General features: G+C 54.1%; 2 protein-coding genes across 5 annotated transcripts in view; both read right to left on the bottom strand.

The window, feature by feature from the left end:
* The window catches only part of Kcnip3 (potassium voltage-gated channel interacting protein 3), a 62,130-nt gene extending 56,946 nt beyond the window's left edge, over window positions 1–5,184 (bottom strand). The window contains exons 1-2 of one of the 3 annotated variants that reach the window (XM_055617098.1): window positions 4,872–4,890; window positions 4,574–4,682 (exon numbers count right to left, since the gene is read on the bottom strand). In XM_055617098.1, the coding sequence (XP_055473073.1) occupies window positions 4,574–4,588 (15 nt within the window). In that variant the 5' untranslated portion in view covers window positions 4,589–4,682; window positions 4,872–4,890. Of the gene's footprint in view, window positions 1–4,573; window positions 4,718–4,871; window positions 4,891–5,080 lie in introns of those variants that run through there. The other 2 variants (XM_055617171.1, XM_055617018.1) reach the window with 2 other exon arrangements.
* Window positions 5,185–10,711: 5,527 nt separating this feature from the next.
* Window positions 10,712–24,846, bottom strand: Prom2 (prominin 2). Of its 2 annotated transcripts, none has more exons than XM_055603572.1 (24): window positions 24,524–24,846; window positions 23,949–23,998; window positions 23,398–23,600; window positions 23,171–23,291; window positions 22,910–22,973; window positions 22,564–22,653; window positions 22,051–22,253; window positions 21,636–21,710; window positions 20,697–20,760; window positions 20,331–20,490; window positions 19,958–20,110; window positions 18,951–19,074; window positions 18,431–18,522; window positions 18,199–18,283; window positions 16,163–16,309; window positions 15,271–15,342; window positions 14,471–14,563; window positions 14,281–14,334; window positions 13,964–14,044; window positions 13,723–13,791; window positions 12,948–13,037; window positions 12,680–12,786; window positions 12,318–12,390; window positions 10,712–12,153 (listed from the first exon to the last, which is right to left on the bottom strand). In XM_055603572.1, exons 1-23 carry the CDS (start codon window positions 24,765–24,767, stop codon window positions 12,327–12,329), a joined length of 2,505 nt encoding a protein of 834 aa, XP_055459547.1. In that variant the 5' UTR covers window positions 24,768–24,846; the 3' UTR covers window positions 10,712–12,153; window positions 12,318–12,326. The 2 variants fall into 2 exon arrangements, with proteins under 2 accessions (XP_055459547.1, XP_055459552.1); XM_055603577.1 differs by having other exon boundaries at window positions 12,318–12,348.
* Between the last annotated feature and the right edge of the window lie 2,662 nt (window positions 24,847–27,508).

The raw sequence follows: 27,508 nt of genomic DNA, 5'->3' as shown, positions 1-27,508 counted from the left end.
CACACACACACACACACACACACACACACACACACACACACACACACCATAAAGACAAACAAGTACATAGCCTCATGAATGGAAACAGCAGTGAGAAGTTTTCTAAAGCAACCAGGACACTGGATGCTGGTGCAGAGGCCACACCTTGCTGTGGGTGGGGCATTCGGGACAGGCTGGCGTTATTTCAGGCAGAGGGAAGAGGCCCCATGGCCAGGTAGGCAGAGACTTGAAGGCTGAGCCCTCATTGGGAAATCCTGCCCTTGGCTACCCCAAACCTCAGTTTCTTCATCTGCAGATAGGGACCATAGCATGCCCTCCCAGAAATACAGATGAAGTAATGAATACAACTGCCCCGCCCCCACCATGGCAGTCATCGATGTCTTTATGGCCCTGAGTTGGGGGTCTTACTGCTTGTGCAAGGCGGCAAGAGCAATCCACAAGAGCCAAACTCAGGAACCTTGTGTGGGGAGACCCAAATAGCTATGCCCACCTGGACAGGAGGGGCCTGTGGGGCACACACCTACCTGCTCATTTTTATTAAAAGGCAAACAAACACACAATATAAACCAAACCTAAAAACTTGTCCTCTGTAGAGTGAGCAATGCAGCTAAGGGTTAGAGTACTTATCCCACCAGAGAGAACATTCTGGACCTCGGTACGGGAGGGGTGCTCCAGATTCCCAACCCCCCCTCGCATGCAGACTGCCCCTGAGGCCAGGCTCTGCGACAGAGGCGGGGCTGGCCTGCACCCCTCCTTCCTTCCACGGGGACTGCCTGGATGCCCGCCGGCTCACACAGTACCCACTGGTTGTTTGCTCTATTTCCATCGGACGGGACAGATGGCAGAAGGCAGTGGTGGGTGTTGCGTCGTGCAGGTCCCCAGGGACGGGGAAGCTGCGAGAGCCCGAGTTCTCCACCCACTGCCGGGCACAGGCAGATGTGAGCCAGGTAATTCATCCTGGCAGGGGAAGCTGAGACAGCCACACGTTCCTGTAGGTGGGGGCAGGCGTGTGCACGCACACACGCGCACACACACACACGCGCACACACACACACACACACACACACACACGAGTGTGCGTACCCTCACACATGCACCACACATCCCTGAGCCTTACACTCAGCGTGCTGCAGCAGCAGAGGACAGAACTGGGTGGTCCTGGTTCTGTGTCTCATGCCTGCCAACTTGCCAGGACGTGAGCTCCCCTGCCCTTGTCTGTGAGGACACCCCCATTAACTCAGGGGTTGACCTAGCTTCTCGTTGGTAACCCTCCTGTCAAGATTAGGTTAGATTCAGCGATCAGATAGGTGAGGTCCAGGCTAAATGTTTTGGTAGAGGGTTTTATCCTTCAAGGAGGTTGGTGATAGGAGACCTCGGCACAGAGGAGCTAAGTAATTTGTCTGTGGCCACACAGCTGATACCTGAAGGGGCTAAAGCCGAGCCCAGATTCACCTGATGCAGAGCCAGGGCTCCCAGACTACAGAGGCAGCCCCAAGCCCTCACCAAGCCACCTCCTCTGCAGCCAGGGCTTTCCAGTACTAAACAGGGTGGACAGGTGCTGATGGGCACCTGGGCTTTTCTAGCAGGCATTGAAGTGTGCTATTTCCAGCTGCCCAGTGGGAAGTTGAAGGCCCAGAGAGGGACAAGTAAGCCTCAGAGGCATGGGGACAGAGCCCTAGTTAGCACTGAGTTTCCTGCGACCACTGCCCTGAGTGCCTGTCTAGAAAAAGGCTTTTACGATGAGGCAAAGGGCAAGGGCATGTCATCAGGGAAGTCAGCTTGGAGGTTGGGGAAAGCGGGGAGATGAGACCCTCAGCCAGGCATCCCTGCTCTGCCTCACTGAATGGAGCACAAGGGCAGCTGGACACAGGACTGAGACAGGCTAGAACGGGAGAGCTGAGGGACAGGCCCCTCTTGGCTATCCTCCTGCCTGCCAGCTCCCCCTGCTCCAGTTCTGGTACTGTCACATGGCTGCTCTGTGATGTTCTAGGACGTGGGCTGATCACAGCTGATAGATGCACCTGTTCAAGGGGGGGGGCTCGGAGCTGGGGGGGGCACTGTGTCATGCACAGTGTGCACACTTCCCGCCTGGGGCAGGGCTGGCCAAGGCAGACGCTCTCCCCCTTTCTTCTCTGCCTTGAAAGTCCTCACAGAGGCCACATCAGGCAGCCTGCGACTTCTTCTGAGAATGCCAGTAGAGGACCAGGGGTCTGAGGGAGGAGAAGGTGCCCCTAAGGCTGGCCTGAGTTTCTCAAACAGCTCTCTACTTTGGGGAAGATGGGGACGAGGGAAGGGGACCAGGCTGAGTTGAGCTAAGTTGACAGACTGCTTGTCTAGTGTGTGAAAAGCCCTGGGTCTGAGCCCCAGCGTGAACTGGGTATAACGGCGCACACATGTAATCCTACCGCTCAGGGGGGAGAGGCAGGAGATCGGAAGTTCAAGGTCATCTTTGGGTACATAGCAAAGCCTGCTTGGACTATCTGACACAGAAAATAAAAAGAAAAGAAAGGAGGGAGGGAATCTTAGGTTCTTTCCTTTACACAGCCCGGAAAAGAGGAGTAGGGGCTAATGCAGGCAGGGGTCATGGCTGGGACAGAGTTCCACTCTGTCACTAAGTGGCAGGCTGAAGGCACAAACCCCCTTGGTTAAAGGCATGCCTCTCTCCCCTGGAGTCTGCTCCTGTCATTCCCCACCTCCACTCCACCCCCGCCCCTCCCCCACCCCACGCTTGGAGTCTGTGCTGTGGAAGACAAGACAGAGCTCAAACCCAGTTTCAATACTGCTTGCAGACTAGGAAGCGCCTCTGTTTCTCACCCGTAGAGAAAGAACAACACCACAGCCTGCTTGGTGGGCTTCATGAGGACGGTGTCTGAGAGGGAAGGGTGGCCTCAGGGACCCTTCCTTCCCGACCCTGTCTGGGATCTCAGTTACTGCCTTCACAAACAGGGCAAATTAAAGTCCATCTTGCAAGAAGCTGGAGAGGCTCTCAGGGCCAAACTGATTCATCCATACAGGCACCTCAGCACCTGAATGCTGTTGGCTCACTCCTCCTGATGCAAGGTTTGGCTCAGGAGGGCTGGCATCATGGTCAGTGCCTACTCTGCAGCTCTAAGTGAGGGCCAATAATGGAATGACTGGAGCGTATGGAGGAAAGGCAGGGGCAGGACTGGCAGCAGCTCTGACCATGAAGAGCAGGACCAGCTCCTGGCCTCTGCTGGTTGTCTCTCCTGCCACTTTCATCATCTCCTACTGGAAGGGGACAGTGGGGGCTTCACCCAGCACCGCTGTCACTGTGGGTCTGGCTTCCATCCTGGGCCAGGCTACACATGGGAATCCAGGGGCCAGGCGTAAGCATAACGAGCCCCGTGGGAGCCCAGTAGCCGATTGTGGGCATGATGGAGGTCACGTTGGCCAAGAGAACGGCCAGGTGGACTGTGGCACTCTGCCTACTCACTCTGCCCGTGTGGTAGGGCAGTGGAAGTCAAGATCCCAGGGAGAGTTCTGGAAATTCAAGTCATCAGAGAGGGGTAAGGGAAGGGGGACAGAGCCAGCTGTGCACACATCTACACACACCTGGCAGTAGGGATCCCTGTATCCGTGGACACAGAGAGGGAGTTGTTTCTGCTTCTGCCCTGCCAATCCACAGATTGTTAGGGACACTTGTGACAACAGAGGAAGTACCTTTCAAGGTGCCCTGCTCTTCTGCTCAAAAGGCTTTGTTTCATCTGCTGATCCTTCTGGGTATCCTGGAAAATGGCCCAGGCAGGACAGGGATAACATCCTGGACTTTCAGGCAGTACGGCCTTGAAACCTGTCCCCAGAACTCTCTGGGCTGCTTGTCCTCATGGAGAGGGGGAAGGAAGCCATCCCTTTGGAGGAAAGACTGAAAGATGCCAGCCGAATTGCTATTCCTATTTTCATTTTTTTTTTTTTTTAAGACCTTTGATTTCCTTATTTGGGGCATTCAACTGGACCTGGATCCGGCTCTTTCTTCCCGTAAGCAGGACCATTCCAGACTTGTGGGGAGAATGCAGGGCTCCAGGCCAGACTCTCTGAGGGTCACTGCTAAGTTGGGGCACAGCTTATTTTTTTTGGCTCCATCCTTCCCCTCACTGCACTACTATTTCTTGAACTTGAACTTTGTGCCAGGCGCCTCTTTGCCTCCCCTCTCTCTCCATCCCCCAACAGCTCCATGGAACACACACACACACACACACACACACACCCTTCTCTATGCTCCTGCGTTTCACTAAAGTCCATGAAGCTAGGTTTAGTTACCCTGGTCCCCACCCTGGGGGGCACCTAACTGAACAGGACCAGCCATAGAACTAACCTCGAGTTTCTCTTCTGCCCACAGACAGCCAGAGCCTCTTCCATCCAAAAGAGGGTGGATGGATTCCAGCCTCCCACTCAGGATGCCCCCCAAAATTACTTTCCCTTACGGGGGTCAGCAGGAGTAGGGGTTGAGGAAGGAGGCACCAGGACCACAGTGAAAATACTCCCTGGTCAAGAGCAACTCCGGAGCCCCACATTCCCCCAAGTCCAGGCAAGCCCCTGGCCCCTCAGCACCTACCTTGGCCCTCTGCATCTCGGCTGCTGAAGGGAACTGTCTTTAGCCTTCCCGCTTTGCAACCCGACAGAGCCAGACTGCCTGGTCTGGCTGGCAGCTGCCTCATGTTTGCCTGGACCCATAAGCAATTGTCACTGGAGGCTTCTCCCCCGCCCCCTGCCCACTCCTTCCACCCTCCCTCCCTCCCTCCCTGCCTCTCTCCTGGGTCTTAGCTCCACCTCTCTTCCTCTGCCTCTTCTCTCCCCCTTCTTCCTCCGTTTCCCTTCTATCCTTCCTTCCCTCCATCCCCCTCTCCCCCAACCTCCAGTGTCTCTTTCTCCTGGCCTCTCAGCCTATTAGTCCCCCTGTGCAGGCGCAGGGTCTGTCCCTGGCTCTCATCTCCCTCTACTACAAGATCTGTTCCCACCCTTCCTAGTCAGAGGGAAAGTCGGGAGTGGGGGGCCACTCCACCACCAGTCCCTGCCCAGGACAAAGAGGGGAGCCCTTGGGATTGCGTCACTAAGGTAATACCTGGGGTCTTCCCATCCCTTCATCACCTCCGTGCCACCCCTCAGTAAGGAAATCTTCCAAGCTGGAGCAGGCGCTTCACACGCTTTCCCGGTTTCACTGTCCGCTGGCTCTGAGGTTGGGACCAAATTGAGAGATTCTGGGCAGCTACAGGACCTCCCCGAGATCGCATGGAATGGGATCTGGGAATGGAAGAAGGCATCAAGGGTCCTGAGCATCCCCAGGAAGGGACCACCCTGCCCTATAGGAGACAAGCTCTGGGACATTTTCTAATCCCTGAGGGAATTCGCCAGGAGACAGGTGCCGAAACCTGCGCCAAGTTTCCCTTTTTGGCGCCCTGAGGAGCCTGCCTGTGCCAGTGGGTTCCCATGGAAACAGAGCCTGAGCCAGCCCCTCCTTCCCAGAAAGCCCAGGAGCACTTGCTTGCCCTCCCTACCCTGCCCCACCCCTTTTTATTGAGTTGGCCAATTAGCTCCAGCTGCCCGACCCTCCCGAGGCAAAACCCTGGGGCTGTTGATCCCCAGGCAGGAAGGCTGTCCCCAGAGGAGAGGTGACAGCTCTGCCTTCTGCTCAACAGGACTTCACTCTTGGCAAGGCACTCAGCTGACTGAGGCTTCTGGAAAAAGGGATGGCGAGGGCCCCAGAGGCTCCCAGGGTTGGTCCAGTCTTCACAGCTGTGTTCTCCTGGCATTAGGCAAGTTCCCACAAAGCCTTGGAGTCACACAGTGGGCTGGTGAGAAAAGGGTCATTATCCCAGTCTGTGCTAATGATGGTAAAACTCAGAAAAGCCAAATCTTTGCCTACCCGACCAAGCAGCATATCAGGGCTGTTTTCAGTCAAAGCCAGTTTTGGGGGAATTTTCTACCCACCAGTTACAGGTTCAGCAATCAGCTTGGAAATTATAGCCCAGGACAGGCCTGGCCTTACTTATGGCATTTTCTGAGGAGGCAGGGTCTTCTGAGCAGCCCACCCCCAAGCCAGTGCCTCTTTTTAGAGAGCCACAAGTCTCTGCTTGGCGCCCTTGCTGAGATTCCACCTCTGATATGTGTTTATTGGGAATAACAGGCTATGGCCAGAGCTAGTCTAGAGCAGCTCCCCTCCTCCTTGGCTGACCAGGGAGCCAGTGACAACCACCCCCCCAGCCCCTACCCAGCAGGTGCCCCTCATAAACACAGGCCCCGGGGAAAACCTGTGCTCTGCCAGGAGCCTTGAGTCACCTAACCCATTTTCTTCCAGTTCTCTCAGGGGCTTTCCCAGGGCCCCAGGCATTTCAAGGGTCCTTCCAGGGTCTCTGGGAGATGGAGGAATGAAAAGGGGCCAAGGGGCCTCAAGTGGACCTCAGCCTTGCTCTGCCAAATGAGCACGGGCTAACTTCCCCTAAGAGAGACTCTTGGAATTTGGCCTGTTGGAGCCAAAAAGGTTTAGGAAGCTAAAGAAGACCCAGTGTGGTTTGGCAAGTTAGGCTGGTGGGTTTTAGCTGTGGCTTCCTCAGGTGCGCCTGGAGGTGGGGTGGGGGTGCAGATTGCAAGAGAAAGGGGGATGGGTAATTTCAAGTTTCAGGAAGCTGCTATTATTATTTCAACACGTGAAGATGCAGCCATGGCCCTCTTTCAGCCAGCAGGGGCCCTTTCCTCCTATCTAGGAAAGAAACTTACACAACCACAACCAAAAACCTTGGTGTCTTCTGAACCCTTTTCAGTTCCTGCTCATGACCTCTCCATACCAGGAGCCTCAGGTCCCTGCTGTGTCTGGACCTTGCAGAGGGCCTTGTGGGCGTCTCTCAGGAGCCACACCTCACAGCCCTTACCTGTGAGAGGACCTCCACTCTAATCTCACAAGAGCTCCAAAGACCCCTGCTGCCCTAAAAAGCCTTCCCCTGGGTGCTGTAAATCTCAAAAGTGGACACAGCCCGGAACTGTGAACACCTGGGGTCACTTCTGCTCTCTTCCTCAGACCCTTGAAATCTCTTTTGCCACTAGCCACATGGAAACCTGACAGGCCCAGGACACTTTTTAGGAGGGGGACAGAAGCAGTTCTTGGTCTGTTGCTTTAGTCCACATAGCACAGTCCGGGCTCTCCTCTGGCTCATTCGTATTCAGCACACCTGCCCTGAAGTGGGGGCCACTGGGACCAAACCGACTTCTGTAGGCAGGAGGCCTGCTCCCAGGGAGGGTGGGTGGTCAGCCTAGCTAAGCCACTTCCTGGGGTTGGTGGAGTTATGGGCTCTCCCTTTCTCTGTCCTGGGTAGCCCCAGGGGCCTACTGTCCCACTTTCCTTTCTGTTATTGTGATAAAGACAACTATTAATGTACACGCTAGCTTGCCTTCAGGGTCCTAGCAGGGTTTCATGACATCACCTGTGGACACTGCCAGGCATGCCAGGTATGTGCTGGATAAAAAGGACTTCTGCCACCCTGCACTCTCTCTCTCTCTCTCTCTCTCTCTCTCTCTCTCTCTCTCTCTCTTTCGTCCTTCTCTGACCTCATGACTGTTCGTTTCTGCCTGCCTGTCCATATGTCCAATCATCTGTCCCCACCTCTCCTCCTGGAGGCCCCAACTCCTCTCCTCTTCCCCTCCCCCAAATAAACTTCCTTATACCAGGTATGTTGTGTGGCCTAATTATATATTATACGACAACGACCACAGGCAACTTGTGGGAGGAAAGGGTTTATTTCAGCTTATAGTACAGCATGAAAGGAAGTCAGAACAGGAGCTCAAGCAGAGACCATGGAGGAACACTGTTTACTCGGCCTGCTTTCTTATCCAACCCATACCCACCTGCTTAGGAGTGGCATTGCTCCCAGTATGCTGGGCCCCCTCACATCAATCATCAATTAACAGAATGCTCTACAGCCTTGCCTACAGGCCCGTCTGATGGAGGCCTGTTCCCAATTGGCCGGTCCATCTTTCCAGGTGGCTGTTTTGTGGTTGGGGAACCATGGCTATCAAGGAGCTTCCAACACCCACGGGTAGGTTCACCTGCTCTTGACTGAAGTCTGTTTCTTCATCAGGCCTGAAACAGGGCCAACCAAGACAGCCCCATGCCAGCTCTCACCGGAGCCTTCATTTGGACCAGGAGCCCTCCCCATTAGCTCTTCCATTTACACAGCTAACAGTGACCCTGTAGAGGAAGAATGAAGCATCTGGTCGCTACATTTCTCAGACTGCAGGGACCTCATGAACTCCACTTGCTCTGCTTTTTAAAGGGGCAGGAAGGAGGCACGTGGTGGTCAAAGGACAATTTGTGGGTGGCGGTTCTCCAACCACTTGGGTCCTAGCGATCAGGCTTGGCAGTAAGTTTCCTTATCCACAGAGCTATCTTGCTGACCCTCCTGCTCTTTTTTATGCCTTCTGGCTTTCCTGAAGGGAAGGCACGTCACCTCACCCTCGGGCTTAGCCTACCTCCCTCAAGTCTCCGCTGGCCCTGGTACCTAGGAACCCTCAATGTAGACAAGGGCTCAGGTGCCTTGTCCCCAATCCCGCATCACTGTGGGCAGCGGTCAGGACTGGGACGGGTCCCACCTCCCCATTATTCCAACTCTCCTCACCCATGTTGACAACTTTACTACTGTCTGTAAGACTGAAGAGTGTGAAATACTCCACACGGCATATCCGGCATATCCAGCATATCTGGCATATCCGAGATACGCAGGAAAGGACTAGTTGCCAGGAGAAAAAGTTTAGTTCCATCAGGCTGGCTGCCAGCCTCCTAGCTCAGTCCTTAGCCAGAAGTGGTAAAGAAATGTGTTTTGGCTCTTGGACAGTGGTAGGAGGGACATTGTCCCTGGTCAACTCTGAGCAGGACCTCAGACCGGACCCCAGGGAGTTCCAATGGGTGCTGGTGTGCCACCAGGATCTGTGGACTCCTCTGGGTGGTTCTTGTCCATGCCCCATCTCTGCACTTTCCTTTTCTAAACCAAGTAGCTAAATGCTGGCCTTTCTCTCGGCTAATTCATAGTGCCTAGCACACTTCCTGGTTTGCAGGCTTAGCTCACTCTGCTCCAGACCCCGCCATGTGGCCTTTGCCTTGTGCCTCCCGAGCTGCCCAGAGCTGTCCACCTGGGACCCCAGATGCCCTATCCCACATGATGCTCCTTTGGCAGAATCTGCCACAGGGCCCGAGTGACCCGGGGCAGCATCTGGCAGAACTCCCAGGGCCCCCAATCTGTCATGCCTCCTGCCACGGGGACATCAAAGGACATCTGACTCAAATATCTCTGGAGACAGGGCCTCTTTCCCATGTGCCCACAGGAGATGGAGACATGCAGAGAATCCAAGAGGACACGTCCAGGATCAGGACCAGGGACCTGGATCTAATTTAGATGACCTTGAGGCGACCAGGTAACTTCCTGGAGCTTCATCAGGCTCAACCACAGATACCAACTTGACCTCCTCCTCAGAGAGTGTGGTGGTAGCAGACAATTGCCACAGTGATGGGTTTTAGTTTCTATACGAAGCAGCTCTAGCCAGGTTCCACCCAGGATTTAAAACCGGGAAAATGGGCATCTGTTTCCCTCTGCATCTATTTCTGTCTCTTTGTCAACTGCCAGCACCACACCATCCCTGGGTACCTCTGAACAACCCTTATTGTCCAAACCAGTGTTGGGGGGGCTGTGACGAGGTTTCTGGGTGCTAATTTCTGGGTGCTTGAGGAATAATTCCCAGCTAAACACCACTTGTAATTGAGAACATGCGACGTATGTGCCTTTTGAGCATTTGAAATCATGTACATTTAAACTGCAGGGAGCAAATGGGCCGGTAAAGAACTACAGAGCTGGAACAGAGATGTAGCTCATTTGATAGAATGCTTGCTCAATATGCATGAAGTCCTGGGTTCGAATCGCAGCATTGTATAAAAGCAGGCATTGTGGGAGTAGCGGCCTACTTCCATCCTAGGGCGTGTTCTCATTCCAAAGAACGATGAGAAGAGCTTTAAATGGCACCTAGTTAAAAGCCAAGCTCATTAAAGAGAGGTGTGCCCGACAAATCTGCCATGCTTTGGGGTGGGCACTGCCCTAGGAATATGAAGAGTTGGCACAGACCCACTCTCCTGGGAACTTCGAGTTATTTGGTTTCTGCCAGTGTATTACAGCGACCCTGTTTGCTGGGCCCTCCACCACTGCTAGATGCATACGGCATCCTCAGGGAAGATGATGTCATCCAAGGCCTCCAGTTATTCTGACAGATTTTCAGATACAAGAGTGTCAATTTTCAACTAACTCCACCATATAAGAGAGGAAAGATGAAGCAAACAAACAAAAAACAAAACAAAACAAGGGACCCAACAGCCACTGGGAGCAGATTACCAGGTGCTGCCATCCACATGAGAGAGTCAAGTTCAAAATAACATGGGTTAATGTGCTCAGGCGTATAAGAGATCAGATAAGGGACTCTGACATTGAACTGGAAATCATCTTTAATTGCTTTTATTTCGTTTGTTTAGATCCCATCAATTGCATTTAAAAAAATACAGGGTGTCACTTTCTCACCCCCAAGTTAACAAACAAATAACAACTGGAAAACAAAAACAAAACAAAAACTTCCAACCTCTTGGAAAAGCCAAAAAAAAAAAAAAAAAAAAAAAAAAAAAAAAAAAAAACTTCCAACCCCTTGGAAAAGCAAAAAAAAAAAAAAAAAAAAAAAAATCTGCCAGGATGCCAGTTTGAGCATATGCTTGCAGGAGTCTCAGTGCATTGGGGACCACTATCCAGTTCATAAGATGTAATTCAACATTTCCAGAAACAGAGCCGGCAAGCATCATGAAGGGCATCCCTCCCTCATGCCCAGACCCTGACTCTTCTTTCAGCCTGGCTCGGAACTCCTGAGCTTCGGGAGCTGCACTTGCTCAACACCAGACCCTGTCGAGGCTTTCTGCCCATCATCATGTGTGACTTTCACAACCCTCCACTTTACAATAAAAGAAATCGAGGCTTGGGGGAACCCATGCAACACGAGGTGCCCCAGCTAGCAGCATCAGAACCAGGCTGTGATCACATGACTAGGCAGGCGCTGCTCCTCCCACTGAATCATCCCACAGTCCCAGGATGCCTGCAGTCAGAGAGGCCTTGGAGCTCTTCTCACAAATGTGCATTAAATACCAAACGTATACTGAGCCTCAGCCTCAGAGACCAGCCTCAGGGACCCAGAACCAAAGCTTAGGGATGTGAGAACATGTTAATGGAACAGAGGCTGGTCCATGTTGTCTCTCTTTTCTTCGTCCTTTCTGGACCCAGTGTCCAGCACGTAGGGACCATGCAGAGATGGGTGAGGGGTGAGCCCAGGCCATATGTGCAGAATGGAAGGAGGAGTGCAAATACTTTGTTCTCACCACTTAGATCCTTCCAGGGAAAGACAGTGGGGACCACCCATGCTACTGCCTGTGAGTCAAAGGGAGAACCCCAGTGTGGCCACATCCCTCATCCTATCTTAGGAGGCAATGCTCAGAGAGAAGATAGGGCCAGCACTGCTATTTCTAACAGCTCAGTCCTCACACAGGCCTGCCTTACCTGCTGGGAACAGGAGATACAGACTAGAGCTACAGAAGGCTCAGGGGTCACGACCTCAACCATGACGTCTGCTGGGAACCAGCAAGGTAGCAGCAAGGAGAAGGTAAAGAGGGGAGAGGGAGGCAGGACCTCCATGGAGAGAGCAAGCTGGGCAGGGAACAGGAAGGAGGCTGGGACAGGTGGGGGACCAAACTCAGCCAAGGGGAGAGGTGCTAGGACAGGAAGAGGGGAGAAAGAGATGGGGCAAATGGAGGAATCTGTGTCCCTAAAGGCTGGAGAAGGAGCTTCCATGGGCGGAGAAGAGGCCCTTTGTGTTGTTGAGATACCACAGCAAGGAGGACAAGGGCTAGATGGCCAGAAGAACCCATTGGCTCTGTAGTTCAGTAAAGGCCGAGTATGATTTGGTTCACGAGGAGAAAGGGTGCAAAGGCGAGACTGGTAAGCTGGAGGAGAAGAGGGGACAGGCCAGCACTAGAGGCCAGCCTGGGCTCTGGGACAGGAATTACGGAAGTCTTCTGGTCCAGGCTGAGACAAGGAAGAAGGACAGGAAGCCCCCAGGGATCACCTTGCCCTGTTGTAAATGAAAAAGGGAACAGGTGGTGGTGGGGGATGGGTTCCGTTTCCAGGCAGATCCAGACCCCAAGCCTTCTTGCCCTCCCGGATGCTGAGAATCCCAGATTGCAGCCCCTCAGCTCAGGCACTGAGGGATTGTGGGGGGCGGGGTGTGGAACTCACCAGTGGGTCCTATAGCTTCAGGGAGGTGACCCTGGGGATATGGAAAAGCTGTGTCTCCTCAGAGCTGGTGGAGCTGTGACACCACAGAACTAAAGTGAGTCCCCAGCACACACTCTCAGCCCTGACACAGGGACAGCTGGAGCTCTGTCAGGGATCCCTCAGAGGATGAGAAGTCCCAAGAAGCTAGTCCCCAAGTGGATATGTCACAGCAAGAAAGACATGCAGCGGGCTTATGTAGGAACTTTCAGGCCCCAACACTCCTTAGAGCTGGTGCCTGGGAGGTTCCCAGACAGGGTGTGTCCCAGTGGTTGTGAAGAATTCCTAGATATCTGATGCCCACTGTGGTTCTGGCAGCCCCTCACCTGAGGCGTTTCCGGATGGGACGGAAGTATTTGGAGGTCTTGACAGCGAAGATGATGCTGGGGATGAGGAGGAAGGTGCACCACCCCAGACAGAACCAGAAGGCATTCTGGATGGGAGCCACAAGGTCAGCTCACCAGGATGGGCCTAGTGCCTTCCCACCTGCCCTGTGCCCAGAGGCCCTGCACTGACTCCACCCACCTGGCCTCATGCCCTCCTTCAGTCCCCTTCCATTGGCCTCTGTATCCATGATGGGCTGGGGACACTCACCCAGGGGTCGGCCATCATGTCACACAGGATCACATGACCATTGTCCAGGGCTACAGAGAGGGGCTGGCAGGTGGCGATGTGCTGAGTCACCTGTGGTGCCAAACACGAGGCAGGTTGTATGTGAGGACACCGGGATCCACAGGTGTGTACCCCCTCCTCTGAGGATGAGGCTGATAGGAACATAGAGAAGCCCACAGCCACATCTGGGGATGCCTCACACTTGAACATAGAGTGGCAGGTGAACGTGCAGACATAATGGCCATGGGTCCATTGGAAGGTTGGGATACTGAACTTCCTACTCAGCTCTCACCCTTTGTACCTACTCACCAGCCTACATGTAAGTCTCATTATGTCCCCAATTATGGCTTTAAGCCATTCTTGCTGGAGAGGCACACACAAGCATGTGTGCATACATACAGATACTCAGGGTAAGCCAAGATAGGCAAGGTTAGTCTGTGAAGCCCAGAGGGCATGCAGGAGGAGGTGGGCTTTGATGGCGGGGTGAGGGATCCGTCCATGGAGAGGCATGGGGACAAGGTATAGATGGGATATTCTAGAAAGCTATGGCCAACCTAGTTCGTACATGGGCCTCACACAAGTTCTGGGGGTAGAAGTGGGGTGGACATCGTCATCTTTGTGAGCCAGAGTGCAGATGGCAGGTTTGGGAATTTGGGTCCAATCTCAAAGGCCTAGGGCACCCCCAAAGGGCCCCACAGCTGGTCCTCCGGGGTGGGTACACTTTGAGGCCCAGGTGGGGTTCTGTGTCCTCACTTACCTCTTCTTTTACCCAGGCCACATACTGAGAGAAGTAGTCCATTTCCCTGGTCAGGAAACACTCAGTGGCCTACGGGAAAGAGAGGAGCCCTGGGTTGGCAAAGGTCCTGCCTCTCCACACCTCATCATCATCATCAGGACAAGCCTGGCTCTCACGGGAGCCACACTGAGAGATGAGCTGGAGAAGCCCAGGATAGACTCCTCATGGTTGGCTTAAAGGCAATACCCTGCCCTCAACTCACATTCCTCAGGATGAGGCTGGTCTGGGCAGGCAGCTCTCCTTTGAGATAAGTGACATTGCCAAGAATGTTTGAGGCATTCACCTGCAGGAGACGATAGACCAACTCAGCTATTCATATCCACTCACCATCCACCCATCCTACACTGTACCACACATCAGCTTAAAGGAGGAGGGGCAGGCTCTAGGACCCAGAGGCCAAAGAAAGAGGTCCCTAATGATCTGACCCCTCCCCTTCCTCCCCCTTCACCTTCTAATAGGACAGAACAGAACAGAGATCTCAAGCAGCCATCTTGCCACCCTCCCTCTCCCATTAGCCACCTGAAGATTTGGGGCAGAGGACTCCAGGGCCCTGACACTGAGGTTGAGCTTGGCCTGTGGAGGAAGAATCAAGGTAGTTACAGGCAAAAATTCAGAGGCAAGAAATGAAGACTGTCTGATCCCGCTCTCCTTTCACTGCTTTCTCTCCATCCCTCCTCTCCCTCAGGCCCCAGACTCCCTCCAAACTTACCACAAGGCTCTCCTGGGGGACAACCTTCTCCTGGTAGAGGCTTCGAAGCTCTCTGGCCTCCTCCTGTAGCTGCTGCCTCAGTGCAGAGTCGTTCTGAGGGCAGACAAAAAGGTCAGAACTGTTCCCACCCCAACGGGAAGAGCAGCCCTCCAAGGGGATGAAGGGAGGTGGAAAGTGCTGGGCTCAGAGACAGAAAGCCCCCAAGCTCAGGTTCTTCCTGTATTACGTCTTTCCTGAGCTGGATGCCACTAAAATCTGCCACAGCACGATGTAAGCTTCTGGAGAGCGCTGCTAAAACTGGGCAATGCTCCCTGCTCTACCCAGGGTCAAGGTGGCTGTGGAGTCTCAGATGTCTTAAAGGGACCTTCAGAAACTTGACACATCTCTAAACACAGAGAGTGGCTTCCTGTACTGAGCACACGTGTCCACAAGGGAGGGGGGTGTCTTCTCGGCACCCATCCCAGTAGGCTCTGAAGCTGGCCCAGCTGTGTGAGGTTAGGCCAGATGTTTCATCTGATCTGAGATTGGGACAGTCTACAGATGCAGAGACACAGGCCCGGAGATCCGAAATGGCTTGCCCAAGGCCGCACAGAAAATCGGCAGCAGGGCCTGAATGGGAACCGAAGCTGCAGAGCTTTCAAGCCCACCGGCAGGGCAAAAAGCCTCAGCACCCACGGGTGGTGTCCTCAGGCCCCAGCCTCTGTCCCTGTCCCCTCTCCAATCCCAGCATACCTAGCCCCTCCTGCCCAGGTCTCCCTCTTAATGGCCGTCTGGATGAAGGGTCTCTGCCCCCTTCTCACCTGGGCCAGAGCCAGTCCTTCCAGCTCCTGCGCCAGCTGCTCCATGTCAGTCTTCACCACAGGCTTTTGGATCTGAGGGAAGGCAGGATGAAGGCTGAACCCAGATGTCCCCAGTTACCCTCAGCCTCTGAATTCCCAGACTCATCATTTCCATGGCATCTCCATCACTGCTGCTATTATCTCAAAGATGGTTTCATATAGCCTAGGCTGAACTCAGACTCGCACATCCTCCTCTTTCTACCTCTCAGGCACTGAGATTCAGGCCTGAGGCTTTAATGCAGTACTGGGGAATGAACCCAGGGCTCTGCGCTTGAGAGACAAGCACTCTGCCAACTGAGCCAGACACACCCCAGCCCCAGCAAGCCTACTGTGAGGAGTCACAGTGAGTTTGAACCGAGGCTGTGAAGTATTTCAGCGTTTCTAATGAAATAGGAAAAAAATAAAATAAAAAATAAAAAAAGAAGAAGATGCCCCCTGAAGTGCCTCAAAGAAAAGTCATGGTTGAGTCGTAGAGACGGCTGAGCCGTTAAAAGCACTGGCTGCTCTTCCAGAGAACCGGGGTTGGATTTCTAACACCCTCATGGTGGCTCACAACTATCGGAAACTCTAGTCCCATGGAATCTGCTGCCCTCTTCTGGTCTCCACGGGCACTGCATTCATATGGTGCCTGGACATACATGCAGACAAAACACCCATACATGTGGGGCGTTCTGGCAGCAGTGGGTTCAGGACCACAAACAGCGGCATGTGGCCTAGACGGAGGGACCTGGGGGAGAATGTCTACTTCCTTAACGGGAAAGAGTCCCGGGAGCAGAGAGACTGTGAAAACACACCCAGAATGGCCCTTCCATTGGGTGTCACATCCTGCTGGGCAGATGTGCGTCTCACTGACCTGTACAAGGAAGTCTCCATAGTGGATTTTCTCCAGCCTGCTACCCTGCAAAGCCTCCAGGTCCTGTCGAGCTTCGGGGGTCAACAGGTCAAGGTCCTTCACATCCACTTTGAAGCGCTGCAGCTCCTGTTGAAACTTGCGGGTGTACTGTGGGAGAGGACACGTGGCTGAGCCTGCTCACTAGGCTTAAGGGCCAGCACCACTACTCTGGACACGGGTTCCCAGGCTTCCGAGAGAACTCTACTCGGTGTCCCGGCCTGCTTCCAGGGACCGTGTGGCTACTGGGCTGTGGCATATACTTCCTGTGGCCACTTGATGCAAAACAGCTTTCTGGCCCTTCTTGATCACATCCTCTGTATTAAGGTCATCATAGCACCCAATACTCTAAAATCACTTATTCCTGGGCTTGTTAATCCAAGCTCATCAGCTCAGTAATACCTGGGGCTCTGACTACTCGGAGGCCCCTCATCTGAAGCAGAGTCTGTCAAGCGGTGGTTGAGAGACAAGTTTGTAGGCTTTGAGTGACTGAGTGAATGAGAGAGTGAGTGAGTGAGTGAGTGAGAGAGTGAATAAATGATACACCCACGTTTCCAGGAAAGACATCTGGCATTTGCCTATCCTGTGGTCATGACATCCAGCTCCAGAGAAGGTAACTCATCTGATATCACCTCTTCCCATCCCACTAGGTAACCTTTCTTCAGGGAGAGGGATCCTCAACTCTCTCAGTAGCAGCACTCCAGGCATCAGGACAGGGATAGGGCATGAAGCAGCAGACATTCTGGTGCCCTGAACAGCACATGTTATCTTTCTGATCTGTGCATAACTGGTTCCTTGGTGGCTTTCTGAGAAGTTTTTTTTTTTTTTTTCAAGGTCACATTTGATAAAATATCATGAAACCTCAAAGAACTTTCTGGTCCCTCAGAACCAGAAGCCTCATTGATCCATGCTTTTCTGAAAGCTGGGCTCTCCTCCTCTGGGGCTGAGGTTACGTAAGGCTGAGAGGACTTCCAGCTGGCAGGGTTGGAGATCCCCTGTGCCCAGGGCCCTGCTGTAAAAGCTGAAGCCATGGGGCAACTCCTTGGTTAAAGACACTGGAGGAAAAAAGGTGCTGACATTAAACAAACATCCCCGGCCATGGGTTAAGGTGCGATGGAGTCAGGACTGGTCTTGTTCGACCGTGTTACCCATGACTAGTGATAGAGACAGACCTAAGAAATTTCTTGGGTGGATCAAAATGAGCTAGCTTTGTGTGAGCAGCAAGAGTGCTAGCCAGGGTGTGTGTGTGTGTGTGTGTGTGTGTGTGTGTGTGTGTGTTTTGCAGGGTGTTGTCTAGGACATGCTTAGAGAAATGGCTCCTCAGGGGCCTCTCCCCTATCTTCTCTGGGGATGGAGAGAGGACAGAAGGCATGCTTCATACATCTTTAGAGCCACATTCTAAAATGAACTCTCCCCACCCCCCGCCAGATTCTGAAGCTTTCTTTTGCCAGTGCTGACAAGGGCCTCTGTTCTCTACCATGTCCCTCCTACCTTTCCACACTTCTCCACCTAAGTCCTGGGAGGACAGACAGCCTGAAACTCCGGGTCAGACTGGGGGAGTAGAATCTACCACCAACTGGCTCTGAGGGTTCAGGAAGGGCCGCAGGGAGCTCTCCAACAGTGTCACTCCGCTGGGTCAGGAGCACTTCCATGCCACTCCCAGCTAGAACAAGCTACCTGGGATCTGTCCTCATCAGGACCACCCCACCCCTCCCACACTCTTACTGTCACTGTCCTCGCCTCGCATGACCTGTGCTGTATTCAGTTTTCCCTGGAGCACATCCTCAGAGATGGCCATGGCATCCATCTACTCACACACTCACATCCCCAGAATCTTCCATAGTTCAAAGTCTGGCCAGGCCCTGAGTTGGTTGTTAAGATCTCTGCCTTGGGGTGCCTTGATAGAGATGTTTTTAATTCAGAGACAGTGCCCCAGAAGAACAGAATAAAAGGGATGTGCATGAGGAGGATCCTAGCAGCCTTCTGGAACATTCTCCTACCTGTTTGATATCCAGGTGCTTATCCAGGTTATAGGAGTCATTGAGCTGCAGAACCTTCCAGAGCACGGCCCCTGCCTTACACTGTCTGGGGGAAGAAAGATACACATAAAAAAAAAAAAAAAAAGGCATGAAAGATGGCAGGTGGGGCTGGCTTCACTCTAAGGGAACACCCACTTTTATACCTCCCTCCTCTTTCCAGACCCTAGTCCCAGCTGCAGGCCTCCCCACTTACCGATAGGCCTGGAGGACGCTGATGTTCTTCTTCAGGCCAAGAAGGTAGGACAGGTTCATAGATGGGGGCAGGTTCCCCGGGGTGTCTGCAAACTGCAGGTGGCCAGGAAAAGATGGTGCACAGAGGAGTGAGGGGCGAGGCTACCTGAATGCTTGATGACACCGTTACTCCAACCAAACCTGCTCTCTAATTCAAAGGACTCCAGGTCCTGACTCCTTCCTGGGACTTTGCCTATGAATCTCTGGCAATAGTGCAAGCTGGACCTTCGCTACAGTACCCTTCCTTCCCAGGCACAGAGTTAGAGTGTAGGTGCGGCCACCTGGAATCCTTGCTGGGCCCAGGGGAACACCCCAGGCGCTCGGGGCTCACAGGTGTCTCTCTATATGCTCCCATGCATACAGATCTCCTTCCTCCTGTCCCTCTCTCCCACTTGCACCTCTGGCTCCCACTTCCTCCTGACTCAGTCTCTTGGCCCAATCTCCCTTCAACTCCCTCTGAGCTGGAGCAGGCCCAGGCCCACCTCATACAGCTCTCCACTCTCCCAGCTCCGGCACACCAGCGTCTGCACATTGCCACCCACCAGGAAGGTGGCGAACACGAGAAGGATGAGCGGGGCTGCAAAGAGGAAGCTGAAGGCCACACCTCTGGAGGTGAGAGACACAGTTGAAGGAACATAGAAGCTGACTTGCCTGGACCACCCACCTCCTGGGGCCAGCACAGGCCACGGGTTGGCAACAAGGCATGCCTCCTGGGCAAAGGAGAACCCAGCACCCCTGGCAACTCCTTGGCACCCTACCCCCAAACTCCCACCCCATCCTACTGTTGGGTCTTGCTGCCCTGGAATCATAGAGGAAGGACACCTGCTTGTTCAAAGAGCCATTTCTGTACTTAGGGCAGATGGAAGAAACCAGCTCTAGTGCCCAATCTTTCTAAATAGTAACTGGCATAGTGAGACATGACTGGTCCACACAGATAACACTCCAGAGACCCTGGGCAGTAAGGACTCTTTGACTGCTGCCACTGACGTACAGTTTCTTTGGGAGTGGGCACAACCCCATGTCAGGCCCTGAGGCCCTGACTGTGAAATGTGCGGTAGATTTTACTTCCTCACTAATCCCTTTCATCAGCACCTTGTGTAAAGAACAGCTTGGCCAACTATATGTGGCATCCCTGACCTGAAAGGCTATCTAGTTTAAGGGTGACAAGCAGATTCTGCCTTTGTTGCTCCCTCCTGTTGGCATTGGGACTGTCTAGAGGCCGGGTTAAGGAAGATTCTGAAGCTGTGTCTGGGCTTGGTGGGAACACTGTAGTTATTAATGGTGTCGCTCTCCTGCTTCAGCCCGAACCCCTTAGGGAAAGGACACTGGGGCCCAGAGAGGTCATCGCTTTACCCAGAGTTGCTCAAGGAATGGGGACCAGGTCAGCACCATTCTCCCAACTTGCTAGATTCCACTCATGTTGCCCTACCAGGAGAAATCTGACAACCCAGCAGTGAGGTCCCCTTTCCCCGCCCTGGCCCTTTCTTACGCCATGAGGAAGCGGGCTCCAGCCTCGCCCTTGGTTTCAGAGTGGCTGGGGTCCTCCCTGGCAAACAACCCGCAGATGCCTAGGCTGAGGCCCAGCAGGTTACAGATCACCACAAGCAAGACGACAGAGCACAGCACACATCCCAAAATCCACCTGCCACAGAGAGAGTATGGGGCTCACTGAGAGGGGAGCCAGCTGGCACCAGAGGCCTGGCCTGGGACCTGGGCCTCTAGGCACCAGACCAGGTCTTTAGAATGCAGGGGTGCAAACATTTCCTGAGGTCTGGTAGCTTTTGCAAGGTCGCCAGGTTCAGGTTTGGGCACACATGGCTGAAGGTAAGATGGACAGGATGGAGGCTCAAGGCACCACTTACCTGTATGTCTCATACCGTTGCACTTCCTGCAAGTAGGGGCGGCTGTGTAGTTCCAGCCTCTCCAGTGCCTGGCTCCATCGGGAAGCCGCCTCAGAGCCTGGGAACTCTTGGGCTAGCATCCTCACACCTTCAGGCTGCTCAGCCAGTGCCTTTTTCAGATCTGCCCAAAGCCGCGGGGGTTTTAGGGGATACAACAGAGGGTACCCAGGAGTCAGGCCAAGTTTCTGGGACCCACAGGAAGCCCACCAGACAGGGAAGATAGGCATATCCCCACCACTGCCCAGCTCCTCTCTCAGCAAGCCTTCTCTGGAAGGGGTGTGGTGGGGGTGGCACGCCAGGCAGCCAGACCCCTGAGCAGGGCCTCACCTTTGACCACATTGGCCGTCTGCATTGCAACCAGGAGCGGGAGGCTATTGAAGGTGGTGTTCTCCTGCAGAGCCAAGCAAGGCTGTCTATTGCTCTCTGCCTGGAATTCCACCTTGGGGCCTCAAAGTCACAGGCCCAGAGGGAGGGTGCTGCTGCTCAATGCTCCCAGCAAAGGAAGTGGTCCTCTTTGTCCTTGCAAACATGGTTCCCCCTGCCTGACTCAAGTCCTGCACACGGGGCATAATACCAACCCCTATACCCCCTTCTACTTGTGGCCGATTCCTAGACAGCAGCAGCTTTCACCCTTCACCTGTCCCACTCATTCTGTCCCAACAGCCAGCTCTACTCCCTCAGTCCAGCTCCAACCTTCCATCTGCTTTAGTCTGGCTTCCTTCTCCCCAGCCTCCCGGCACAGCTGACTCACTGATTCCCCAACTCCAGGCCCTGGGTCACAGGCTCTGACTCACGTAGTACCACCCCCGCCTTGGCTGTCCCCACTCAGAAAGCAGGCCTGCCCTCCAGGGTGCAGACAAAGCACCTGCTCCCTTGTGGCCCAAAGACCCCATGCCTTATGGGAGCCCAGCTCAGTGAGCTGCAGACCAGCCTCTCCAATCTGACTGTGTGCAGTAGGCGCTGGCACAATGAGCCTCTAGCCCCAGTTGCCACAGGGCGGGGGTGGACTCAGTTTAACCAGGTTCCTTTTTGTTTGTTTGTTTTTCCAGAAAGGGTTTTCTGGTATAACCCTGGCTCTGTAGACCAGGCTGGCCTTGAACTCCAGATGTTCCCCTGCCTCTGCCTCCCAAGGGCTGGGATTAAAGGTATGGGCCACCATTGCCTGGCTTACCCGGGTTCTTGCTCCAAAGAGTGAAACTGAGACCCTTCCCTTGTGAGTTCCTGGGCTGGTGGAGCAAGAGCCCCGGTAACCGAGATAGGGCTTACCTCCTGGACCATGCTGGAGAAGTTGGCCTCCGGGACACCCTTCAGCTGGTGCAGGACATCATCCACAGAGGGCACCTGAAATAGGGAGTGTCTATACACGAGAAAGATCCCTATAGGAGAGAGGAGGTGCCTTGGAACCCTTAGCATCCTCATATGTAAAATGGGGACTACAAAGCGCCCCCACCATCACCCTAGGAGGCAGAGCCTGAGAAGCGAGTTCAGGAGACTCAGTGTGTAGCATGCGGAGAGCTTAGGCTCACGCTAAGAAGGAAGGGTCATTCACGCTGGGTGCTATGGGAAGGTAGGCAAAGCCCAAGGAAAGACAGCCGCCTGATCACTAGGATGCCAGAGGATTCCAAAGGTGCAGGCTAGACCAGTCCTTCCAAGTCCCAATGACTTTGTTCAGGGCCTGTACCTGGCTGAAGTCAGCACCCAGCTGCAGAGCACTGGCCCGGCTCAGGACCCCCTGGCAGCTCCCTCGGCACCAGCTCTCCTGAAGGAGGGTGAGCAGGTATTCCCGGTGTGCCTGCAGAGGGGCTCCCAGGTGCTGCTGACCCTCCTGCAGCTCCACTGAGGTGGCGTTCAGGGCTCGAAGATGGTCTATGGAGACCTGCAGGGCTAAGAGAGTCACGCGTGGCCTGAGGAGCTCCTGGTTTCCTGGTGCCTTCAGCAGCCTAGGAAAAAGGGGTACTCTCCTTCCGGCCAAAAGGGATGTAAACTATCTATAGCCACAACGGAAACTGCTGCTGGGTGCACGAGGCCAGGAAGTAGGCAGGGATGCCACATACAGGATCCCAGCATAATGGAAGGAGAAAAGCTTGGGTGGAGCTGGGGTAGTACATGAAATACAGGGGTGGGGGATGGGAGAATTAGCTCCTGGAGAACACCTGCTGGACCCACCCACATGCAGGGCACTGGTCCAACTTACCCTGGCCCAGGCTGTGCACTGAGGCTAGCACCGGGTACACTGTGCTCTTGAGCCGGTTATGAATTATGTTCCCAAGGTTCTCACCGACACCTGGACAACACAGGGCACTTGACAGAGCTGGTCCCCCCTACCCCCCACCCCCAGGAGCCGAGGATGCCTCCACTGTGAGCCCTGGGCTCTGCAAAGTGATGCTGGCCTCCTTGTCCTGCAGTAGCACAGCTGCTACACAAGGAGATCCCTCTTTGTGAAGTGACACCCTGGTGGGGTCCAGGGTGAGGGAGCTGAGAGGTTTCCCCAAAATAGGCTAGGGCAAAGGGACCTGGAGCTGGCCAACTGTAACCCTCACCATCCAGCTCCTTTGAGACTTGCTCCTGGGGCACGGAGAACTGCTCAGCCACGGCCTGCAGCTCCTAAGCAAACACAGGGGAGCAAGCCATGTTGCCTGTCCTTGGGCCACCGCATCCTTCAGGTAGGCAATTCAGGGACTTTCCATCAGTGGGCAGTGAGGTGCATATGGGAAGGCACACCCCCTCCACAGGTTCTCCTTGTGCGGCTTGAAGCAGGGCACTCACGCATAGATGAGGGAATTGGCTAGTTGAGTACTCACTTGAGGAACATCAGAGACCAGGCCTCTGAGGCTGAGCAGGGTCTCAGGGACAGCTTTCACACTGGGGCCTGTCTGACTATGTGTGTACTGGTTAGTAGCAAAAGCACAGACCATACCGATCCTGCAGTGGGGGAGGCAAGGAGAAAAGGAGTTTGCAGTGTGCCTGGGAGCACAGGGCCCCCCTCAAGCCCTCCCCTACCCGCCCCCCAACCCAGGCCGCCTCTCACAGAAGTACGAGCGTGGTCAGCAGCAGGAAGGTCATGAGGGTGCCACGCTCACAGGCCATGGCCTTGTGCTCCGTCTTCAGCCTGCCCCCGCAGCGCCGGCGGCAGCGGCAGCAGCAGAAGCAGAGTCCAGTGATGGGCACCAGCAGGAGGTAGAGGCCGGCGATCACAGCGCACGCCACGTAGCCTGCCTCATACCGAACCACCTGGGCAAGGCGGCAAGGCATGAGGGGGCCCGCCCTGCCTTTCCCCTACTCTCCGTGGAAGGCAGAAGTGGAGGCAAGGCCTGAGTGCCTCTGCTTGGACCCTGGTGAACCCAGGCAGCCAGGAGGTGAGGGGCACCCTTGCTGATTACCATTGTACAGATGAGGTAACTGGGGTCTAGGGGCACTGGGGATCACTCCAAACCCCACTGTGAGTAAAACGAGGGGAAAAGGAAAGGAAAAAGACCCCACTCCGGCAAACCCTCGGCAAGGTGGGCTGACCTGAGCAGATGAGGCCTCCTTTTGCTCACCCTTGACTCCCTCCCCCAGCACCTGTGGCTCTGTCCTCACCTCATCGGTCTTCACAGAAGGTGGATCATTCAGCAAGGCCCTTATCAACTCTAGGGAAAGGAAGCATTTGGAGGGTTTGGGGACAGCCACTGCCTTGCCCCTGTGTCTAGCCTCTCCCCACTGTCAGGCTAAGGGACATTCTTAGAGAAGGCAGTGTCAGGCAGGCTGCCGTGACAGCGTGCCAGGCCTCATCATGCTGCAGGAGACGCAGCTGGTAGAAGGCTTCAAGCAGACCTTCTGGACCCTTCTGGCAGGCCCTGCAGCTGGCCTGGTAGTCCTTGTCCTCCCGCTGCCTCCTCTGGCCCTCCTGACCCCTGACACCCCCCCTCCCCCCGGCGCTGGGACAAGGAGCCATGATTCAATATAATGTGCTTGCCCTTAGAGAGGAAAAGGGGTTGGCCCAAGGTCAAACATGGCTAGGGAGCTGCTTGTGGAATCTAAGAACCTGTGGAAAAAGAAGGCTGTGCAGTGCCAGAAGAAACCTCACCCTGCAAGTGCTTGTGGACAGGATGTGCACAGAGGCTAGCTGGGGACCCAGTGCCTGCAGAGGTCCTCTGGGAGAGGGGGACACTCACCTGAAGGAAAGGGGTTGAGCTGAACCAGGGAGAGGAATCGCCGCACGGTGCCATACAGGGAGTCCAGGGGCCCTGGCGCGCGGAACCGAGGGGCCAGCCATCGGGTCCTGGCCGCCGGAGCGAATGCCAGTTGCTCCACGCGCCCGAGGGACCCGCAGTCGGTTGCCACAGCTCTGGGCAGGCTAAGGGCCAGCCCCAGGCTCAGGCCCAGCAGGGGCACCATGAGGCCCGGCGTGCGCGTCATGATTTCGGGCGGGTGGGCAGGACAGGCTCCGGCGGCGGACAGTGCGGGCCAGGCCGTGCATCCTTCTGTAGCCTTCTTCCCTCGGTCCCCGTGGCTCTACAAACCGGCCCGACAGGTTTGGGCTCCCGAGCTACCAGGTCGCCCGCCGGGAGCGTAGGAAGGGCAGGGGCGGAGGCCGGATAGGGGGCAGGGCCGGCCCAGCAGCCCTTGGCGATCTCAGTGGAGCCTGGGCCTTTCTCCCCTCCCCACATTACTGGGCAAGGTCAACCTGGAGCCTGTCCAGGGGTACCTCAGAGTCTCTGGATTATCTAGGACGGCCCAGTTTCAAACAGAACTTTCCACACTCAAGCTCAACCTGAGGGCTGGTTAAACATGGCCACTGAGTGAAACCCTGGCCCAGGGAAGGGGTCCTAAGAGCAGCTCCACAAACCAGGAACCAGCCTGGCTCTCCCTGCTTCCTCTGTCAGGGCAATCTGGAGCAGGTCCTGTCCATCAGGAGAACAGAGGGGTACCCTCTGGCTTAGTCATGCCCATCTGGGCATAAGTGGCAAGAATTTGATAAAAGCTATCTCTGGAGATGTGTCTCCAAAGCTCTGTGATTTGTGAAGGACTCGGGATCCTGTACCTGAGTGGGTGATGGAGAAATACTCCTGACGGGTGGAGGATGTTCCTAGCACCAGAAACCAACCTGAAAGGCCACGCCTGGGGAACTGGTGAAAGAAACACCCTCCATAGCACAAGGGACAGTCACCAAAGTGAACGGGACGTGTCCCGTTTGGCCTGGGTAGATCCTCGTAAATTAATAAGCACAAAGAGTGATCACAGAGCAGTCTGTGACACAAAGACACACAACAGCGATCCTTTCCAGTCGAACCATGGGCAAAATATATGTTACACATGTTGTATGTATAATAAAGCATATATTAACATATATGTATGCATACAGTATATACAAATAATATATGCATTATATATTACTAGTTTGTCTTTGTGTATGAGTGCAGAAGTACTGTGGTGTGTGAGTAGGGAGACCAGGGAACAAATTTACCAATCCACCTTGTCGACAGGGAAGGCTTCCTATGGTTTCTGCAGAGTTATGATCTCTTTGGGCTTCTGGGTAGTTCTGTCTCAGCCTCCCACCTTGACCTAGGAGTGTTGGCGTTGCAGACTCTCGCCGCCACAGCTGGCCTTAAAACCAATTCTTTTATTACATTTATTTACTTTGTGTGTGCGCATGTGGTGGTCAAAGGAGAACGTTCAGAGGTTGGTTCTTTCCTTCCATTATCTGAGTCCCAGGGATCAAACTCCGGGCATCATGCTGGCACCAACCCACCTGTCCCTTCCCACCCATCTTGGTGGCCGTATCTGGCTATATTCCCAGCACTTGGAAGTAGAGGTAGGAGGATGAAGAGTTCAAGTTCAAGGTCATCCTTAGTTAAATAGCAAATTTATGGCCAGCCCAGGGCACATGAGATGTTGCCTTTAAAAATAAAAAATAAGAGAAATTTGTGAGTTTCCCTGGAGTGGACCCAGCTCAGTTCAGGACTGGTTTTTGGGGCAGGTGGGCCACCCTGGTGGGATTTCTGCTAAAGAAGAATCTAAGTGTGAGTCAGGGCTGAGCTCACAGGAGGGTCCTCACACTTCCAACTGTCACCCCCACAGTTCTCTCAGAGTTGGGGGACAATAATACACTGTCATGGAAGGCATGATCTACTTAATAATGGGGTACAGATTGAAAATGGGACCTCATTAAAGGATGATTCAGAGATGAAGATCGAGGTTGTGGTGAGGAGTGGGTTGTGGTGTCCCGGTACCCAGGCAGAATACCAGACCAACATTTCTCCTCAAGCCTGGCCCTGGAGACCCCCGACTATGCTGAAAAGCCAAACGCAGGCTATGCTCACCCAGCCCAGCTCACCATCCTCCCTGTTGGCCCACGTCTCCTTTCTCCCTCACCCTAGGTTCTGGCTGTTAGAATGATCCCCGACCTATCACAGTCTAACTCAAGCCCCATCACCAGCGGTATGAAAATAGCTTCTCACCAAACCTGATATAATCCACCTATTGGACAAATAGAAGCTTCCACTGAAGATTTTTTAAAAAAGGTGAGAGTGTGTGTGTGTGTGTGTGTGTGTGTGCGCGCGCGCGCTGATTTGGCTGAATTAGTGGCATAGGAGTTTATGTCCCAGCTCTGGGATTGTAGGGGATATCGGGGGAAGACTGAAATCTTTGAGGACCTGGTAAATAAGCAGGTCTTCTACCCACTCACTCTTGCTCCGTAATTATCGTAATTAAGACAATCACTGCCCTGCCACCATTGTTTTCATAAACGTCTGTAATAAAAATGTAGCACTTTGAAGGTGAGATTTCCCCAGGAAAAAAAGCAAAATGGACAAGCCTCTTCCTCAGCCTCGGGGTAGGAAAGGCGATAATCCACGTACTTGGCAGGTGGAGAAACTGAGTCAGGGAAGGGACTTTTCTGAGTCAGTCTCCAGATCAGGAACCAGTGCCACCACCAAGCCAGGCCTTAGTAGAACAAGGTATTACCAGACTGGCTCAGTCCCACTTCCTCCACCCCAGCCATACATGGGATAGCTGGGGTGCACAGGGCAAAAGTATGGAGTCCTGAACATTTAAGGAAGCCTACAGTTAGGAAAAATCATCTAGTACAAAGTCCATTTTAAAGGACAACAGCTGGGCTGGAGAGATGGCTCAGCAGTTAAGAGCACTGGCTGCTCTTC

The sequence above is a fragment of the Psammomys obesus genome, unplaced genomic scaffold (assembly GCF_907164565.1).
Source record: "Psammomys obesus unplaced genomic scaffold, mPsaObe1.curated_primary_1811, whole genome shotgun sequence".
NCBI lineage: Eukaryota > Metazoa > Chordata > Mammalia > Rodentia > Muridae > Psammomys > Psammomys obesus.
Note: the sequence above shows the minus strand (reverse complement) of the source record. Positions and strands in the feature narration are given on the sequence as shown.

Bases quoted from the DNA above. Each gene is read 5' to 3' on its own strand.
- Prom2 (XM_055603572.1), bottom strand. From the start codon at position 24,767: ATGACGCGCACGCCGGGCCTCATGGTGCCCCTGCTGGGCCTGAGCCTG. The intron at 22,254-22,563 runs GTAAGTTGGACC...TGACTCTCTTAG, and splicing joins AGTGCACAGCCTGGGCCAGG to CCCTGCAGGTCTCCATAGAC. The intron at 14,564-15,270 runs GTGAGAAGGGGG...GTCTGCCCTCAG, and splicing joins AAGGACTGGCTCTGGCCCAG to AACGACTCTGCACTGAGGCA.